The sequence below is a fragment of the Betta splendens genome, chromosome 3 (genome assembly GCF_900634795.4).
Source record: "Betta splendens chromosome 3, fBetSpl5.4, whole genome shotgun sequence".
Taxonomy (NCBI): Eukaryota; Metazoa; Chordata; class Actinopteri; order Anabantiformes; family Osphronemidae; genus Betta; species Betta splendens.
Genome location: NC_040883.2, coordinates 2852233 through 2873556, shown reverse-complemented (window position 1 = coordinate 2873556; position 21324 = coordinate 2852233). Strand labels below are relative to the sequence as shown.

The 21324-nt window shown below is 50.1% G+C and overlaps 1 protein-coding gene and 1 long non-coding RNA gene across 12 annotated transcripts in view; both read right to left on the bottom strand.

The window, feature by feature from the left end:
- Positions 1–21324, bottom strand: part of nav2a (neuron navigator 2a) — a 101047-nt gene that overhangs the window by 47654 nt on the left and 32069 nt on the right. For 2 of the 11 annotated variants that reach the window (XM_029144120.3, XM_029144121.3), the window contains exon 1: positions 9242–10219. The exons of 2 other annotated variants lie outside the window; for them this stretch is intronic. In XM_029144120.3, the coding sequence (XP_028999953.1) occupies positions 9242–9457 (216 nt within the window). In that variant the 5' untranslated portion in view covers positions 9458–10219. Of the gene's footprint in view, positions 1–45; positions 189–3355; positions 3730–9241; positions 10220–21324 lie in introns of those variants that run through there. 7 more of the 11 variants (XM_029144122.3, XM_029144125.3, XM_029144124.3 and 4 more) reach the window with 7 other exon arrangements.
- LOC129603904 (uncharacterized) lies at positions 15396–20466 on the bottom strand. The gene is made up of 3 exons (XR_008694250.1): positions 19564–20466; positions 19031–19235; positions 15396–17955 (listed from the first exon to the last, which is right to left on the bottom strand). It is a non-coding gene; the product is annotated as an uncharacterized LOC129603904 (long non-coding RNA).

The window sequence follows — 21324 nt, the reverse complement described above, 5'->3', positions numbered from 1 at the left end:
TAACAGGGAACTTAAATACCTCCCGTCGACCTGCGAGGCTCTTACCACTTTGTAGTTCTGGCAGGAGAAGCGGCTGTCGCTCCGGGCCGGCAGCTTCAGACGCCCGCGCTCCGCCATGGGAGGCGTCCCCTCGTGAAGACCACGAGCGGAGAGAGGTCTGGAGGCTCCTGGGACGACGGCCCCTCACGGAGCAGAAGCGGAGCAGGTAAATATAGGCTGCTGAGGGCGACGCCCCCTCGGGTCTCCGTTACAGGTCTGGCTTCTCGTCTGCACCAGGCATGATTTACGCCTCCTCATAACTCCCCCGTTTGCCTCCCCCCGTCCTCCCTCAGAGCGCCTCGCAGCGAAGCCTCAGATGCAGACACTTGTTTTAAGGCAGTGTGAGTCAGACGCTCTGAGTCAGTGAGCAGAGCCACAAACAACATAAAACCTGACGTGAAAAGGCTCCCTTCAGTTTTGCCCACTCTACAATTAAGCTCAGGTGCAGAGTCGTAAGCGTGAGTCGTGTTGTCTGAATGAGTCCATTCACCTGTGAAGCACATCTACAGGTTTGTGTGTGTGTGTGTGTGTGTGTGTGTGTGTGTGTGTGTGTGTGTGTGTGTGTGTGTGTGTGACTGGGGTTCTGTCCCATGAGAGGAGGCAGCCTTTCATCCAGATTTGATCCTGGCTCCTGTGATCACTAATATTAGTCCTATCAATGATAAGGAGCGCGCTGCTTGGCCTTGGTGAGCGTCAGCTCTGCTGCTCACGAGCCGAGGGCGACATGTGGCAGCTCATCCCCTCTGACCCAGTCCGGGCCGGGCAGCAGATGGCTGCTGGGACGAGACCAGCAGAAGGACACGGGGAGGGGAGAGACCGGGCGGGTGAGATGGGTGAGACAGAGAGAGCGACCCAACACAGCAGAGTTAACTGAGACCCGGCTACAAACAGGCCGGCGCCAGGTAGAGGAACGCACACGCGGCAGATGGTTCCGGGTTCGGGTGACACCACGAGGGCTGCAGTCGGCTCCACCAGCTGCTCCGCTGCTGTGATTAGACAGAACCTCCCGACTGACGCCACTACAGCTGCACTACAACGGGAGCACTAACGGCTTCAACAGGTGAGTCGTTCCAGCAGATGGAGACCGCGGCGCAACCCGTGACCCGGTACTGCACGCGCTGTCGGCTCTGCTGTTAGCGAGACGGGAGAGAAATACAGATGAATAAGTCAAAGGTCCGGGCGTGTTTGACAGAAAGTGACAGTGTGTCATCTGGAAGCTGTGAGAAATGACGCTGGAGTGTGTGTTCACAAGTTAATTACAAGTTGTGTGTTCTCCGCGGAACCAGCAAACATTTACTTTGCTCCCACTGCTTCCAGGCCACTGCCCCCGACAGGAAGCAGCACGGTCGGCCTCGGCCTGCGGGACCCTCTGGGCCCCCTGCGCTCACGTACTGCAGGCTTCAAGTGGCTTCAGCCCACAGAACGCTGAAGCGGGTCAGCTCCAAAGCAGCCTCACGTCTGGGCCAATGAGAGACGTGCGTCTGTGAAGGACGGACGGCGCTGCTGCAGACGGCGCTGCTGCAGACGGCGCTGCTGCAGACGGCGCTGCTGCAGACGGCGCTGGAGTTGTTGTTGTTGGCGTTGTTGTGGCGTTTGGAGCCGGGACGGGAAACAGCGCGTGGTTACGTGTGCACGTGATGCACAAACTGCGTCTCACTTAATCCACAATGTGAAAACACTGAATCATACGTGACCTTTGAATCTCTCCAAGCAGACGACCTGCATCGTGCACAGTTAGAACCGCTCAGCAAAACTGCCCGTGCAACATCTGACCTGCACAAATGCTCCTGCAGCGGCGTGAGCAGCAGTAGCTCCTAAAACCAGGATAAACATGTGATCTTTATTTAGCACGGAGCTCTAATAGCAGAGCCCTTGGCCTGAACAGCGCGTGGAGCCTGCACAGACACATACGGAGATCATTTTCTCAAATCCCCACGGTTAATGTAATCATTTAACTGCCTGTGCATCAGGATCGTGTTGCTCAGTAATCAGACCCTAAATTCTGTGGTGATTTCTAGTCACAGCCTCCTTTTGGCCGGTGTTCATGCGCTCTGGGGTGAAGGTGTATTTACTGTAACGTCCTCTGGGCTCCTGTGCGCAGACTAATACGAGCCTCTGACGATCATCTGTCAAAACGGCAGCAGAGCTTGTAAAGGTTTCTAACATTCATTTACAAAAGGAGGTTTCGTCCGGAGACATAAATCTGAGTTCTTTGTGAGGACAGGCTCATCTTCCCCTCAGACGCCGTTTCTCCTGGACGCTTCAACTTAAACAGAAAACACAAGTCGTGAGATTCTGCCCGGTCGCACACAACAGAACCACAGCGTGACACGTTACTGCATGTCTGTGTGATTCCTCACGTTTGTGACAGGAGTCGACTCACAAATCATGTGTTTTTATTTATGCAGCCTGGGTCATATTTTGGCCCATAACACTTGAATAACCCATAGAGCTGACTGCTTTATAGACATGGAGTCCATGAGATAATAATAACAAGGTCACTTTAATTTCTGCAGTGTGTGTGAGTGATTGTGTGCATGCCTGTAATCCCTTTATCATTCTCACTCTCGTATTCACACACACACTGACCCTGTGGCCCACCGGGCTTCCGTCAGCCGCGCTGTGTGGAGGTTGGCGGTGTGTAATTAAACTGGCCTCCTTATCGGCTCATCTCTAGACGCTGGTAATAACCTCCTCTGCCTCCATCTCCTCTTCCTCTGTGGCTTCATCGCAGATCCAGATAAGGACTGAACGCGAGCGAGGGACAGAAAAGCACCGACGGGAAAGAAAGAGAGTCCCACACGCCCGTTGTGTGTGAACTCAACAGGGCGCTCAGCAAACAAAATGACTTATTTCATCTCAGACACTATGAAGGTTTTGTATTAGCCTGCGCCACATGACCTCTGTGCAGCCGTGTCCCAGATTCTTTATGGGCCTAGACCAAGAAACAAGCACAAAGCAACCTGCTCTGATAAACGCTTGAAAGGTGAGACAGACGCACGCACGCACGCACACACGCACGCACGCACGCACGCACGCACACACACACACACACACACACACACACACACACACACACACACACACCTAGAGAAGCTGGTGTCAGGTGAAGGAAAAGCCCAAATACACGCCTTCAGCACTTTATTACAGTGATATTGAACACACCACTACTAATCCATTACAGGCTGCGATCCAGAACCCACACAAGCAAACAAACACAGCAGGAAACAAATGTGAGAGCTGAAGTCTCAGTGTCAGAGAAGCAGAGTGATTCAGTTCTGGCCTGAACTCTGGGTCGACCCGGAAGTCGTCCTACCAGTTTCATGGTGAAGTTGGTCTGCTCCCAGCGGCACAGCATCACACTCATCCCCACAGACACCTGCCTCACGTGGAGCAGTCCAGCCGGGGTCCAAGGCCGGCCATCAGAACCGGTTCTGCCGCGACGCGGACCCGGCAGAGCCGCAGCAAACGACACACATCCACAGAGGAAGAGAAACCATCCGAGGAGGAAAGTGCCCTGAACCAGTGCAGCGCAGATCCAGTGGAAATGCTGCAGTTGCTGCTTTCTTGAGCCCCAGCAGGTTTCTGTTTGCCTGAGGGGGGGAAGCTCCGTGCCTCCAGCTTCTCTCCTCCCACTCTGGGAAACAGAGGAGGGGAAAATAAATGCATGAGGAGCTCCGCAGCCTCTGGTGCTGCTCTGAGAGGCAGCCAAACCCAACGCACCGGGAGGAGGAGGAGGAGGAGGAGGAGGCGTGTGTGTGTGTGTGGGGGGGGTCTCCTCCTCCTTTGCCCACAGCAACGCATTGTGCCGTTGCCCTTCAATAGGCCGTTGGTCTTATGTGGAGGAAGGAGAGGGAGAAAAGGACCTCTTAACCCTCAGAGCCCTCCCCCGTCACAGAATGACCAGCGCAGCCTTGATAACAGGAGCGAGACTAAATATTGGGCCGCGCAGGACGCAGGACCCAAACCACAGAGGCCTCAGCGCTGACCGGCTCCTGTCTATTTATTATTCCTTTAACCCGCGCCGCTGCTCCCTTTTAAACAAGCCAGGTTTTATTTACCCTAAAGCGGCCGACGGCGCGGCCTCTGATCACACGCTCCCACATCACACTGCAGCAGCTGCGTGTATGTATTTATGTGCATGTGTACCGTGGGTTCACAACCTAAGCCCAGGAATTATGGATGTGTGAGTGTGTGGAAGAGCGTCCGCAGCGCAGGATGCACTTCGTTTGAGTGCGTTCCAGCCCCCTGCGCACACACACCCCACCGCGGACCACAAATTACAAGCTGAATTTAAATTTTGGGAAAGGCCCAAGATTTACAGAAAGTTCCCACAGTGGAGGGGGAGCCTGATCGCTTCCAGCAGGCCGGAGCAGAGGCTTCGTGAAGCAACAGTGATCCTGGAGTCAAGTAAACACCACGACACGAAGAGTGACCACAGCATTGACTGTTCAACCGTCACTGGCAGAGACCACAGAGAGGAGGTTCTCTGCTGGGTTCAACCCAGGGGGACCACGACCGCCAGGACCCCCTTCTATTCATTCAAACCACCCCAAAGTCAATGGCAGTCTGTCAGAACCAAAGAGCAGCAACCGTCCTTGGGTTAAAGGCTCCACACACGGAGTCCGGAGGATTTTACATACACTGACTTTACATTTGCTGCTACTCGTCTCACGGAGCGCACCACAAAACCAAAGCCGTCTACTCAGCTGAGCTCACCACTGCAGCACCAGTCTCCCATTGCTCCTAACCAGCATTGATTTAATGACATTCTGACTCCACAAGAAGAGAATATGTCAGCATTTACTGCCTGTGTTAACACTTTCAGCACAGGCCTTCAACAAGCTCATTAAGTGCAGCAGCAGTGAATGGTTCCCTTTATAGGCCCAGATAAACCTGGGTGTGTTGGGGACAATGGGGGAGAACCCTCCACGCAGGGACCTTTGTTTCGTGCGACCCCACTTCCCAGCTTTCATGTGAGGAAGCTCTGGCTGGAGGTGGGGGTGGGGATGGGCCTGCCGCCTGCCCGTCCCATTGTGGGAGTAATGGAGGGAGGGACTGTGGGACATATGGATCCGCTAAGAGTGAGGAGACACACACAAAAGCAACTGGACCCGGCTCCAATGTAGACGTAATGGAAGACTGACTACTTAATTAACTCCTCACTCGCTTACACTTCGCTCCAAAGTGGAACGTTTGATGAAGCTGGCGTCGTCTTTGATCAAATCACAGTGAAATGAAAGAAAATGAAAGAAATCTACTAAAGAAATTGTAGCCAGTTGGTGAAATATCATGGACATGTTTAGGTTATTGTCCTTATGAACCTAGATGTGATCTGATATCTAATTATAAAACGCATTAAAGGTTCCCATCTGGAGCGTGTTACCATAGTTACCGATGAAACCACATGCATACAGCCACGTTCAAACATGTAGCATCGCAAGCAGACACGGAAAATATGCAGGAGTAAAGCATGACTGATATATTTCAGTAAACGCAGCGCCTGGATCTGTTTTTCTGGTTTGACTCGTGTATTTACAAAAAGCTTCTTGAATGACAGATTTACAGGCCTATTTTGGGATCCGACGGCTATTAGGGAAGCTTAGAGGCCGCCTGTGCCGAGCGACGCGAGACGGACAGACATGCGGCGCGTGTGCACGCGCACGCACGCACACAAACGCACACACACACACACACATCATACACGCACACACACACACACACACACACACACACACACACACACACACACACACACACACACACATCATACACGCGCACACACACACACACACTCACAAACGCACACACACACACACACACACACACACACACACACACACTCTCCCTAAAGCTGCAGGAGAACTGAGTTTAACAGGGAACAGAAGTGTTTTGCAGTCGTCTCCATTGCTGTTCAAACCAAACGGAAGCAACCAGTTGTGCTGTAATTTTGAGTTAAAGTCACTCCTCAAATAAAGCGCTGCTACTGTCGACCTGTACGACATCACACAGAGATGCTGCAGTTGTTTAGCACAGCCTCTAAAACAAGCAGGGGGAACGAGAACGGCCCAGAAGCTCCCTGCAGACAGACACAAGCGCTCAGCAGGGGGTCAGTAGCAGGACGGTAGCTTATCAAAGCAGTAGCTTTGATAAGCTACCGTCCTTTCATCTAAAGGAGAGCAAATGATAAATGCTTGGTTTCCAGTTTCCGACTGTCCTCAAACCATCAGAACCAGCAGACCTTCTGGGAGGTGGACTTGACCCTCGCTGGCCTCCACCTTCTGGCTTCGCCTCCTCTTTGGGGACGGAGCTGATTGCGTTAGCGGCGCCGCCTCTGCAGCGCTGACTCCCCAGGGGGCGCTGCTCACAATGACGCGTCTGTCGGCGCCAACGGACTTCCTGTCACGGCTCGTGCCACGAACATCGAGGAGGAGGGAAACCGCGGGGAGGAGGGCGTTGGGGGCAAATCGATGGAGGGAGGTTCAGGCGAGAGAGGCAGATGCTGCCGTCTTAATTAACATGGTTATGTCCTCAGCCGTGACCTCAGGCAGGAAGACGCAGCGGCAGGAAGCGCGATCTGATCGAGGCGCATTAGGCAAAGATGAGGTCATTAAAATGGAGCCAAGTGCTTAAAGCCAGAGCTGCATCACCTGAGCTGACGTCCAGCTGCTGTCGATCTGGAGCCGTCTGAGACCTTGAATCTCTAAAGAGACGTTTCTACACTTTCTGAAGACATTTTGGTTCAGAAAGGTTCATCCTCTCTCTGAAAACACCCATCAAAGCTGGCTTTAAGTACAAGCGGTAAACACGCGTCTATGTCTGGCCTTTTGTCATTATAATCACAACGCAGCAGCGCTTCAGTCGCTCAGACAGGAGGACATTAAGGATCCAATGCAACACGATGGCGCTTTGCTTCTTCTTACTGGTTTCATCCCACTCAGACTGGACGCCATGAGAAACAAAACACTTCACGTGAGGCGTCGTTACAGCTGACGGTTTCACATCCTGATGCTTCACTGTGAGCGGGCGCTAAATGGCTTGTGCCATTTCTCAATGCTTCAACTCAACCTGCACCGAGAAAAATATGCTGCGACTCCTCAACATATTGTAAACAACATCTTAACTGACAACAACTCAACGTAATCAGGTAAATTAGATCCAGTGTCTCACTCTCGCTTCTGTGGATTTATTGTTTGTGGCTGTGTCATCAATGAATAGTTTGCTCCATTAAATTAGCTCTGAACACATAATTAAATGAGCGCACACAGATATTAGACAAACTAATTCCCACATTCTGCTAGATTAGAATTACTCAAATGAGCTAAATCATAATCTTTGGTAATTACACACCTTCAAAACCAGATTTGCACTGATGGAGCTTAGCTCCGCTCATGCATTCATCTCCAAGAATAAACGGATCTGTCTATATTGTGATTCTGGTTTGTTCACAGCTGACATCATTGTAAATATTAGCCAGTGGATGGCGACGCTCATAATGACTTTAATAATGCCAGTATTTATACGGAGCCTGACGCAGGCTTTCATCTGGAAAGATTATTAAGAGCTTCCTAACACACATCTCCTGTCCTCTGTGACTCTTCACTGAACAAAGCTGAAGACTTCATTTTCAAGGTCTCCTGCTGTGAACGAGTTCAAAGAACAAATAAAAAGGGAAAAAGGTGGAGGTGGGCGGAAATAAAACCTCAGCCAGTTTTAATGAATGAAACTGAATGTAGAACACAAAGCAACCACTAGAGGGCAGCAGACTGTTGGTGCCACACACACACACACACACACACACACACACACACACAGACCTGCTGCTCTTGTCTTTCAGGTGTTCGCCACATGTTCCTGTGGTTGGTGCCAACTGGGCCGCCCAGCTTGAATTCCTACAACTCACAGAATCCTACCAGAACGGAGTTGTGCCTTATGTTTGTAGTAGCATGTAATTACTGTTCAACTCTGCACAAAAATTAAGGGATGATCTTTGTTAAATGAATGTCTAAGGTGATGATTCGAGCAGGAGGCTGTTGTTGTAGTTGAGTAATGACTCAATGATTTCGTCCCACTCCCACTGCTCTATTTCCTGCTGGTGTGGGATTCTCCACCGCTCCTGTGATGGTGCACAAAGGCAGTTTCACTGCCATTAAAGCCTGATGTGAAGAGGTGAAAAGACATTTCAGCGTTATTAAACTAAAGGACAGGAACGCGTCAAACGTCCGTCCTCTTGAAGGAAACCGACAGCAGACAATAACAATGAGACACCAGCGCCGCGAAGCTGCCACCGAAGAACTCAACTCCTCTCATTCTGCCCTCGGAGCAGATTGGAGTCACGCTGAGGACCAATGGTGCCTGAACATGAAATCCGCCGAGGGTTCGACCTGCATCGACAGCACGGAGGGTTCTGCTCTCAGCCCGTCCTCCCGTTCTGACGGTCCCTGGGGTGAGAGCAGCACGGAGTGCAACAATAAAGCGTCTCAGAATGGATCTGCTGTTTTCAGTGCTTGTTTTCGCATAAAGGATTTTTTATTTTCTGTTTATGTGATTCACACATAAAAAAATATTCATAAAATTCTCTTATAAACTGACTTAATATGGACCTATACAGGCATTTTAAACTGAAGATCTGTTCTGGTCAGGGAGGTCAAAGGTTAACCCAGCTGAATGAACGGCTGCAGCATCAGCACCACAGGGACAGACACAGTAAGAGAGAGGACAGAAAGTAGGTCAGTGAGAAAACGTGATTAGCCACTAAACAAACGACACCAGCAGCCGGGTCCGACTGCACCCGGCCGTAAGTTCTTCTGCTCACGTGGTGCTGGACGTCTTAGGGACTGAGTCACACAAACTGTAAAGACAGATTGCCAAGCATGCACTTTCTGGCTGGCTGACACACACACACACAGACACACAGACACACAGACACACACACACACACACACACACACAGACACACACACGCGTCCCTCTCTGCCTTACATGGTGTTGGAGTGATCCCTCTTGCTGTTGCGACCGTCTGCATGAGGTTGCTAAGTGCAGCCAACACATCACAAACGCAGCAGAACAGTCGCCCTCGTGTCCTGAGACACAGTCGGCTCTGTCACAGCAGAGAATCTGTCGGCTCAGGGTGAAAAAGTAACTAACGGCAGCACAACGTACACTAAGAGGCAGCTAATGAGCTGATGGTTGAGGTCCTGACCTGTGCGTTCCGTTTGGACTCAGAACCTGAAGCGCTGCCCCTCGCCGGTTCCGCTCCCACCTGCTGGGCCACAGGGACCTGGGTCTTGAGCGGCGCCGGGGGCGGAGCTAGGGCCGCCGGCCGGCTGGGGTTCTGGAGGATGGGCAGAGCACTGTGCACCGGCTTGGGTTTGGGAAGTCCCGACTTCATCTTGGAGGCCACCAGGAGGGCTGGCATCTTCTGCCCCGCTGCCCGACGCCCGCGCACTCGTCTCCCCGTCGCGCAGCGTCTTCTGCTCCGGGACGCGCGTTAATAAATTATAGTGAAACGTGCAATCAGCACCTGATCCACTGGGCCGGTTGCAGTAATGTGTGCAGGCTGTGGGCGTTCGGGTCTCGGCTGCTCCTGCTGGAGCTCAGCAGGGGGTGAGTTGAGCTTTAAACCCACTGACGCCACCTGTTTCCTGGAAATGTGGCTTCAGCTCTTCATTCTATGTAGAAATATCTGCTGACTGTTCGCCTCAAATGCCATAAGATCCATTCCGCAAGTCCTGGACTGGAAATCAAAAGTCTCGGTTCAAATGATCTGGAATCCTCAGGCGCGTCTTCCCTCCCGTTTACTTCCAGCGCCGTGTCAGCGTTTTGGCCAACGGCTCCGTCAGGAGGCGGAGCGGCTCCTCTCCCACGCTGCCTCGGGACGCGACGGGAGCGATGGTGGAGGGAGGAGATGAGAGGAGGAGAGAGGAGGAGAGAGGCAGCGACCGCTCGCCTCAGCGCCCGCTGAGCCTGTGACTACGCAGCGCTCGCTCTCCTCGAGTGCTGGTTAACAGCAGGTGTGGCTTAGATCAGGACCGACATATGTGGAGGAAAGCTCAGCGCATCCACGCAGCAAGCTGCCGCTCGCTCTGCAAATGGGTCCTGTTCACACACACGCGAGCGAGTGAGGAAGCTGCTGACTCACAAACAGGATTTAGTCCAATAAGAATGTTCAGCTTCTCCACTTTAGTGGCATCATTTTATTTACTAACTCAGATCCCATGAGCATCGAGTGACAGTGTTTGCAAATGAGGCAAATCACTGAATGAGCGATGTGGGTTGTGTCTAATAATGTCATCTTTAAAGGAAGTAATGAAATTTTATTAGATCAAAGGTTTTTGGATTCACTTAAAGATAAAAGAGAAAAGAAGACATGCAAAACTTTGACAGGCAAACGTAAAAACAAAATAAAATATGCTGCTAAGCAACAAATAGATACAGACTCCATCTCAGTGGATGTTTAATTGTCATTAAAATAAGATGATTCCAACACCAGATCTAAAATTTCATCCTCACAGTCAGACACAGGAGCACAACATTTGTCATCTAAGAAGAATAAACTTTAGCCAAAGCAAAAACAAAATAATTCATTTTCTGTGGACCTTGACTACGCGCACAGAACAGAAATGCACTTAATGCCTGAAAAAACCTAGGTGTTGACCAAAACCAAACAATTTAAAGCGTCAAAATAAGAAACAGTAACGGACTAGTTTTCAGTTCTAAGCAATGCTCTCAGTTTAAAAAACAGCTCACAAAAGGAGAGATGGCAGAAGCGCACGCACGTTTGACTTCTATCAGCAGCAATTTAATCTGTGAGATGATCTGTTTATGTTAATCTTAATCCTGTTACAATAATAGTAAATTATGTAAATCCTAATGTCTGGTTGAGTGGTTTAAAGTTCACACATGGAGTCAGATGTGGGAAAGACTGAAGAGTCTGTGGAAAAAAGATCTGCAGGTCCACTTTTTATGAATACTTCCAATTTGAAATGATGATGAGGACATGTGACATGCAACTGTCACGTGACCCCGACTCTGTTTCCTCGTTTCTATCGTACAGTTTCAGTTTGTGTTTTTCTCTCATTACCACAACATTTCGACTGTTGTAACAAAATGAAAGGCACCAAACCCTTCATTTTTCATCTCAGCATAAACTGCATTTGATTCACTATATATTCAAATTGTTCAGATTTATTATTTCCTGGTCAGAGCCTTGAATGTGCGACACCAGTGAGACAGAGAAGCAAAGCAGCGCCAGCACTGCTCACGTAGCAGAACCACCACCACCTCCACCCGCAGAACAGGCTCTGGGCTTCAGAGAGAGGAAAGCGCCACAGAACAGACCTTCTCTGATCACAACGTGGCGCTCGACGGAGCAGGAACAAAGGCTGTCGTATGCGATTCCTGCAGCTACCTTTGAAGACACCTGATGACAGACCAGTGGCGTCTAATAATAGAGCAGCTTTGGCTGGAAACGGCCAGTATCGACAGGAACAACTAGGACACCCACCGCTGAGCTGAGCTGCTGCTGTATTCCTCCTCAGCATAATAAACACTGGGGTGGGGGTGAGAGGGGTGGTGGGCGTCTGTGGCAGCGCCGTAGCTCCTATAACATTCACGTACTGTCATTACAACTCAACTGCTACGAGATCTGACCAGTTTACCACCAAACCGGGTTTTACAGTAGCTTCTGTCTTCAACCATTCTTCCTCATTACCCAGGATGCATTAGTTAAATTAATGTTAATTTGACCTAAATATGATTGTTTGTTGAAGAGAAATGCAGGTGGAGAAGACATTTAAAAGGTGCTGCTGCGTTTCTGGACCCAGTTTCTAGTGTCTGCACTCATGCAGCGCCACAGTGACCTGAAATAAAGGGAAACTCATGAATAAGTGAGAGCGACTCTGGCTCATATTTAACACAATTCATCTGAAAGCAAACGTCTCAGACGACGTGTTCTCATGATGCAGACACACAATTAGTCAGGAAACACATCAATTAAAACAATGCATTTAGAGGATTTATGGACGCATCAAAAGGAAACAATACAAGACGGGAATTAAGGCCTGTGCTTCATGGTCTTTAAGAAATGTGTGTGAATATCATCAGATCTGAGAAGCAGCAATCAATAATCTGAACAAATCTGCTTCACGTCTTCAAATTCATTGTGTGAGCTTCAAAAACATGAGCACCGACGGCGCGCCACTCCCACAGCATCCATCGCAACAACATCAACACACACACAAACACACTCTGAGCCCAGACTTCAATTTATTCACCGTAAATGAAAAGCAGCGACGCACACACCCTGCGTCCGCTGCTGATTGTTTTCATTAACGCGGCCGGTGGAGCAGAACCAGTGGGCTCTCACTGGCGAGAGCGGCGCTAAGTAGAGCGATGGCCTGACATTTCCATTATGACTGCGCAGGATCCACAACTTGACCCACACACACGCACGCAGCGTCAGACACTGGGCGAAAACGAGACAGTGGAGACAGCAGCACCCAAACAACAGGCTCCCTGCAGTAAACCGGCGCGACAGAGGAGGAAACGGGGCTATGGCTGCAAGGTGTGTGTGTGTGTGTGTGTGTGTGTGAACATGGTGGAGGAGTTGAACGACGCCGTGTCATGACATCTGAATAATTACTGTAACCTGTGCTAATCAGGCTTCAGTAGCTCATTTATTACCTATTAGCCACAGCTGAATCACATGTAAACACATTATACTGGACGTGTCCAACAGCTTCTCAGAGTCATCAGTGTTTGGGGTTAACATTTTCAAACATCGGGTACAAAAGGACACAGCAGTGAATATTTCATGAATGAGTGGGGGTGAAGGAGAGGACGGCGTCTGAGCCGAGAACAGCTGATGTTGAAAAGGCTCCAAGTGCTGCCTCTGAAGCCCGTGAGTCTATTTTAGCTGAAGTGACCTTCTTGCAGCCGCCCTGCGTTGGGGCTTGACCTAAATATCCCCAGCACCTGCCTCTCCCCAGCACAACGTGACATTCAACCGCGTCCCCCGCTTCCTCGCAGCAGGGCGAGAGGTTGGAAGGAGCAAAATAAGAGCATCGTGTAATGAAGCTGCAATAAAGCCGTGAAACGTGAACCCCGAGGCTCAAAGAAATGAGCCCCAGCACAGGAGCGCACACTCACTCCCCCTCTGACAAAGTGGAGTCAAAGGAAATGAAGACGCTGCGGTTCAGGACGAATCGCAGGAAAGAACAACAACCACGAGTCTGTGCTGCTATTAAATATTGCCAATCACACTAACAGTAAACACAGATCTGCCTTCACAACAAAACTCACACTGAATAGAATGTGCTCTTTGCTTCTAGGAGCGAATTCTCCTTCATTATGAAAATAACAGTGATCAGGAAGTCGAGTGGTCACATTCTAGTAGCTTTTTAACATCTCTGTTGGTGAGTGACGCCTGCTTCAGCGTGTGGTTGGTGTCACTAGGTTTGTGTTCAGGGAGCAACTGCTGCAAATCAGCATCTCTGAAAGGAAAGCAGCTGCTCTGGAGCAGAACAGACCTGTTCCTTTTGGCCCCGATCAAACATCTGGTATTGGACAAACAGAATGACGACAAAAGCTCCATTTGTGGAGCTCATTTACACAAACACGGAAAGAAAAACAGTGATTTCATGAGCGTTTGATTCAAGTTTCCTTCCAAAGCTCTTAAAGCAGCAGCTCAGAGCAGATGTGTTTAGAGGCTAAAAGCACTGAATGGATGTGATGGAAAAGTAAATGATCGCAGTTTACTAGACCCCAAAACAACAGCCCCGCGTGCAGCCGCCTGTGCTGCAGGTTCACTGCTCCCCGGACGCTCCCCACCTCCACCCTGACGGACCGGCGTCAACGCACGCGCGCTCGTTTCTCAGGTTCGTCTCAGCTCCCACTTACTGAGCTCCCACTGACATCTGGCGTACAGATGTGGGCCGGCGCTCGGGAGCTGAAACCAGAGGAAACGTGGGGCAGAGAAAGGAGTCAGGCGACGAAGGCTCCTCTTCCCTGCAGAAGGTCACGGCGTCAAGCAGTGAGGATGACGAGGAGCAGGAGGAAGGAAATGAAATGAATGAAGAGGAGAGACCTCACAAACAGAACCAAGCAGACGCCACCATATGAGCCAATTCTTGTTTGGCAGCTACTACAACTCAGACATCAGTGAATCCAAAGCCAGTGGTTTTAAATAACGCTTCACAGCAACAGTAAATAAAAAGCAGCGCTTGCCCCCGGAGCAGCTGAAATAACACAGGAAACCACCCGTTATGTTTACGGCCCGTTGGTGCCGGTGGGGGCGGCGCTGGAGCCCCCCCAGCTCAGCTGCACGGCCGGTGCCGGTCCACGCTGATGTAAAGCCGATAAAAGCCGCTTCCACTGAATGTGACGCACTGCACCTGCTTTAATGAGGAGAAACACGCGATGCGATGAGGGGAATCGAGACCACCTCCGCTCAGGCTCCCAGCGTCACAGCAACGCAGAGGAGATCAAGGCTGAGGCCTCATTTCCTGCCATCAGCTCACAAAAAATGATGAAATGCTGTAAAAAATATCTTAGAAGTTTAAAAGCAGCTTAAAAAAAACACAGCGACTCCAGGCCACAAGATGAAACGTCAATTAAAGGCTCTAATTTGGCGAGCGTTGGTTCTAATAGACGGCGGCACCACACGTTTACAGATCCAGGGGACTGGAAACATGGTTTCACCCTTCACCAACTTCAGGACAGTTAAACGTATTTGACCAAACCCCAAAATCAGATTACGTTTGCATCTAACTCTTAAAGACAACGTCCTTGACGACTCATTGAGACAGAACTACGTCCGCCGCCGCCGCCGTTGCAGCAGCAGATGTCACGTTAAACGCAGCTACAGTGTTTGTGACAGCAGCAATCTGGAGATGGGATTAGAAGGTGTGCTCCTTCTCCAGCAGCAATCCCTTAAACGGCTTAAAGGGAGCAGCGTGCCGGTCAGGAGACCCGGACGCTCCCAGATAAACCCAAAGGGAGGGAAAAAGCACAAGTGTCCCTGAGATAACAACGAGCAGCGAAGGATTAGGGTGGGATTATGGGACACGAAGCTGCAGAAGCAGCAGCATCGATCTCTGAGAAACAAAACCATGGTGAAAGATGGAGATGTTTAGAATCAAGAGATTTCCTGTTTGTCCGTAAAAGCCATTGAAGTAACAGTGACGGATGACGAGGCCGCACCTCGTCATGATGATCGACACAGCGACAGACACAGCGCTGACCTGATGAAGCCAAGAAACGATCCCACCAGCTTAAAAAACAGGATCAGGATGGAAGTGGACAGAGGGACGCTGGGGGACGGGGGGGGGGGGGGGGGGGGGGGGGGCTGTTCTGGCTGGAGCTGGTCTGCACTGGGAGCTGCAGTGGCCTCCAGCACCTACGAGCCTAAGTCCTGTCAGATCACATCAGCATCGCTGCCAGCGCCTTCCCTCCACACACACACTTACACACTCCAGCAAGTCTCACACACACACACACACACACACACACACACACACACACACACACACACACACACACACACACACACACACACACACACACACACACACACACGTCAGCATGTTTGTGGCCGCTGAGAGCGATGAGCGCTTCATCCGTTGAGTTCTTTCCATTCCGGCCTTCGGCTCGCACCATCAACCAACGGAGGTCTGAAGGCTGCAGCAGCTCAGATGCATCTCTGAGGTCCGGGTTGGTCCAGCACCAACAACGGGTCGGTTCATTCACAGAGGTTCAGCATTACAGCATTCAGAGCGTCATCTTCAGGAAACGCGTCATTAAATTACGGGATCTCTCCATTTCAGGAGTTCAATGAGGGCTGCGCTCAGCGGGGGGTCTCCGTTTGGACTGAAGCAGGTTTGGACCTGATTCTGGAGCCGGGCCCAGGCGGCTGCTGGCCGGGTCCCAGCGCTGCCCACAGCCCTCACCGTAAACTGGAAGCCGTCCAATGCTTTCATAGCTGCCTTCAATCGGCTCTGCTCCTCAGACACGATCGGTCGATGGAAAGGACCGAACTTGGCAGCGACTGCTCGATTCCAGAGTAAAGAATGTTCCAGTCTTTCTTTGACTTTCAAGCTGAGGTAACTTCTGTACCGTTTGCTGCCGTCCTCGTATCACACAAAATAAATCTCTGACGTCTCCCACGGCAACGCCTTAAAAATCCTGACTTTACTCCCATTCCACAACCAGGAGCTTCTTCAGGTTCAAAACCTTCTCTAAAATCAAATGGGACCCGCGTCTTTCAGAACAAGCTCATCATATGCAGAGGCTCCCTGATAGATAGATCATCCCAGCAGCTGTGAGGCGCGACTGCACCTCCACCCAGGGCTCTGCTTCTAAACCACACTGTGATTAGAGCCTGAGCAACGCACTGCGGCGGCTCTGGACGAATGAGGACCAGTCGGACTGGTCAACCAGTGCGACCATTTCATTCAGACAGCAACAACGTTTATTCCGGCCCTTCAAGTCGAGCATTCAAGACATTTTCACTCTTCACTTGACATCAGCTGATTCTGTCCTCTGTCTTCTCTCTCTGATGTGATGGGTTCAAATGCAGGGGGCTCAGTAGCCTGAGGCGGACTGTTCCTCCATCAGAGACCAAACAGCAAAACAGAAAACCAGTTAGAAAGTCAGTCACTAAGAAAACACATAAAATTAGCTGTGAAAGACATTTAGCAAACCATTAAACTGTGCTGTCTCTATTTTCTGCATTCATATGCAGCTAAAGGCGGAACTGAGCTCTGACATCAGGATTCCTAATGCAAACACACACGCGCCCCGTTACTCAGGGGAGGCCTCTCTCCTGCCCACAGACACCCCTGCTCATCGTCCTTGCCTGCTGTTGCCATAGCGACGTGCCGCCTCACTCCGCTGCGTATCGATAAAATGGGCTGAGACGCGGAGAAAATAGCAGGAGAGCTATTTCTGCTCATTAGGCGCTCAGTGTGGCAGCAACTGACAGAAGCTGCTCATTCCTAATGTCTCTTCACACATGCTGTCCTCAGGACGGAGCCGCAGCCGAGAGCGACGCCGGGCCTGGATGACAGACTTTAAACTGGCTGCTACCAAACTCTAATACAGAGAGAGAGAACAAGTCCGCAGCTCTCGATGCGCTCGTTCATTTCAACTGTGGAAACATTTCTGGGTGAGATATTAAATAACAGCGAGTTTTACAGCGAGTCGTGGTCGCAACACAAGTCTGCTGATGAATGTGAATGGGCTCGTTAATAGAACACCACTGCTGAAGCTGAACATGAACTTTAAGCTGCTAGTCTCCCTTATTCTCATTTATGGGCCGACGCTCAGAAAACGCAGCTTTAAATGTGACGTCCATTTATCTCTACAATCTAGCGTCAGTGTTTCAACGTAAATCTTAAGTCTAGTTTACACTTAGGTTCTATTCGCTTCTCAACAGCCTGAACGTCTGTCGTGTTTTTATCAGTCTCCGAGTGACGTGTGAGCTGCTCGTGTTGCGGTTGGAGGGACCACCAACAGTCCCTGAGTGGTCATTGAGCGAGTTCACAGCCAAAACCAACAGAAAAACAACATTTGCACCGTTTTATATGAGATTCATTTTCCTTTTGAAAACGTCATGATCATGTTGGTTTCAGCCAACAAAGTTTAAATCATACAAAGATGAGCCTGACACAGAGTCTGGACCTCTCTCCACTAAAACACGTCCACAGTAGCTGCATGGAGCTTTTATTGAGCTGCTTCAAGATGAGAGAAGGAAAAGTTTATGAAGGTTTCTTTTAATCCATCACCCTCCAGGAAAACATCCTCTGACAACAGCTGGCGCTGCTCATAGGACAGTGATTGGTGGCAGAGGAGATGTGAGGCCGACAGGAAATTAGCGCTGGCAACAAGCCATGGCATCACATGAGTGTAGAGAGTAGCCTGCAGAGACACACACACACACACACACACAAACACACACACACACACACACACACACAAACAGGTCTAAACACGGCCCAGAAACAGTTACTTATTTATACTAAAGCCATGACGTACAGAACAGTCCTAATTTCCTCCAAAGGAAGCCCGCGAGGTGGGAGGGAGTGAAGCCACATAAAGGGAATCAACCAGCGTCACCACTTCAGTTCCATTTAGGGTAGTTTCCATTTGCACCATATAGCTAAACATCTGGCGTTTCAACACCCTCGTCCTCCTGCTCCTCTCTCCACTATGTCATTAGCAGCTCCCGCTGCTGCTTCACCCTCAGCCGGACCTGCTCACTGTTCAGCTGCTGCAGATGTGACTTAAACCACTATGTTTATGCAGAAATAAGGATCATTAATTAAAGTTCTCTGCTTAACACCGGGGGTTTAAAGGCTTTTCCCCATTAATGACCATTAACATCATACTGACCTGGAGAAAACAAGGCCTTTCTGTGTTTGACAGACTGATTGCATTAAATCAGAAATGTCCAAATTCACCTCCATCTTCTCATGTTCAGTTTTTACACATTTGAGACACTTATAAGTGAAATATTAAAGCACAACATTCTCAAATATGTTCAGCTTTTATATTTCAGCTAAAGCGAACGCAGAGACGCTGAGCGTTCGTCCAAGGGCCCTTCGCGTCGCTCCGGTCCAGGGCAGACATTCCATCCAGAACGGCACCGCTCACCGATAACAGGGAGTATAAATAGAGCTCCGAGCAGCGAGGCATCGGAGGAAAGAGACAGGACGAGCTCAGCAGAACGGCGCTGAGAGGAAACCCCGACACACACAGAACGACAGACTCACACAGTGAAGGGAGCACGGAGGCTTTAAGCAGCACAAACTAAAGCAGGACAGAATGAGCCGCTGACGCGACTGAGCTGCAGTGGTTTAACAATAACCACTTGACTCTGGCTGGAGTCTGCTCCGTCCCACACCGACATGAAAGGCTGTTTTTATTAGAGACTGCAGCGGCCTCGCTCCCACACAGCACATGTGCACACGGACGCGCACAGTTTGGGTCTGACCTGGTTCCCTCCAGGTGGAACCGGAGGGTTCTGCTCAGCTACGCGGACCTGCACCACGCTAGGCGTCGCTACAGGGTGGACGGAACAGGTTCAGGTCAGCAGGTCTTCAGCTTTGTTCAAACTGCACCTGCTACACAGGATGCCGCTTGTCAACCGTGGGATTTGTCCGGTTGTCGAGCACCGATCAGACTCTGTAGTTTTGTTTCTAAGTGAGGAGAACAAACAGGGTGGAGGTCTGCGCCAAGCCACTCACTGCAATTACAGGGACAGTTACACACACACAGACGCACACATACACACACACATACACACACACATACACACGCACGCGCATGCACGCACACACACACGCACACACTCACACACGCACGCACGCACACACACACACCTGCTATATTTAGACACACGTTCTCTCTGTAGTTGTAACACATCACAAACTCCAGCAGAGTCTGATCAGCATTAACTATTTAGAAAGGCAGTAAACATTTGAAGATGCACAGCTCAAAGTGATGGTCTGATGAGAGAGACGCTACCTGACACTTTGCTGATTTGCGTGTGAGCGTAGCCTGAACAAGTCGAGTGCGTTTAACATGCTGGAAACCTCTAACTGTCATTGTTAATCACTGGGGACGTTAATGAAACGAAAGGCGTGGATTACAGCGACCTCCAGTGGTTAAAACATGCAACTGCACATTCATCATAGCAACAAGATAAATAAATAAACTTGGGATTTATTGTCACAACACTCAATTAAAGAGTAACCTAAAATAAACTAATAATGACAAAATGTGCTCAGAAGGAAAAAGCTCTGGTGAACAGGATTCAGTAGTTTCTGACAGTTTATGCAGCGTCTGCCGTGAGCTGAGGTCCAAAGCAAACACTGCTCCAAATGGTGAACATGTGATGATGTTCAGCGCTGAAATATCAACGCCTGGGACACGGTGTGTGACGGCTGCAAGTGTGAGAAAGGACGGACGAAGAATGGAGCAGACACCATGTGTGAACAGGAGGACGCCGCTGTGCAGAGTCCAGCTGACGAGAGCGAGAACATCAACACAGAAACGCTCATAAGCTCCATCAAACACTGAAAGCACCGGCACTGAGTGACACATCCACATATCAGTGTCAGTAACACATCATTATGACTAAGCAGATTTTGTCCAGAGTCCCACTTTAATTCAATTAACTTTTTTCTCAGCACATGTACAATAGGTGGAGATGTCTTTCTTTGGGAAAAACCTTGAAAACTCTGTAAACATCTCTAAATGAGATTAAAAAAACTCCCTCACGGGGAAATAGAATAAAATCCCCTCATTTGCATAATTCTGCCCTCAATTAAGACGTTAAATATGGTGCTGTTACAAACGCATCACACAGGAGACGCATTCACACGGTGGATTTCCCTGTGAGCGTGAGCGCCTGTAACGCGATTCCAAGACACCGTGCAACGCTGCCATTTCACGCCCATTGTTTTAGCAGACAGGATTAACCGCCAGCGACAGAAATAGAAGAACATTAAACAGCGGAGGCCGACGTGAGCCTGGAAGCACAGACACAAACCCCACGGCTCGCTGGAAACGCTCCTAATTATACTGATGACCCTGAATCCCACACACGATGAGTCTGAGTGAATCCAAGAGCTCCTGCTCAACTTCAGAAACCACAAAACTACGACTGAGTGAAAAAGGAAAACATCTGCATCAGTGTTTACATGTGTGTGCGCTGAGCATGAGCAGCCACTAGGTGGGAGCAAACAGGCTGAAAACGGGCCGATCCGTAAATACAGTAGATTCAGTAAAACGGATTGTTGTTATTTAAACTTGTCCGGTTTTCATACGAACACACACATTTCTCAGTAAATGAAATTTCAAGTGAGAAAAGGAGCTCACCCACTCGCAAGGCCTCGATACGACAGCAGAGCACAGAGAGGAGCCAGGAGGTCCTCAAAACACACACACACACACACACACACACACACACACACACACACACACACACACGTGAAGTGCCCTTTCCTGTGGAGTGGGGAAGGCTGGAGGGAGGTCGCTCCACAGAAACAGAACAGCACAGCTCCATCCATTAGGAGGTCTGTGGGAAACGCGGCCAGTGAAAAGGGTTCGCAGAGGAGAGTCCATTACCTCATTCTACCACACACACCAGCCCAGACCTCCACCTCTCACGTCCCTGTCAGCCGCTCACACACAGACGGGTTTTGTTCTGCGGGACGGAGCCAATTAAAAAGCCCCGGCGCTGCTTAGATAAAGATGGAAGGTAACCGTGGCAACCTGAAAGGG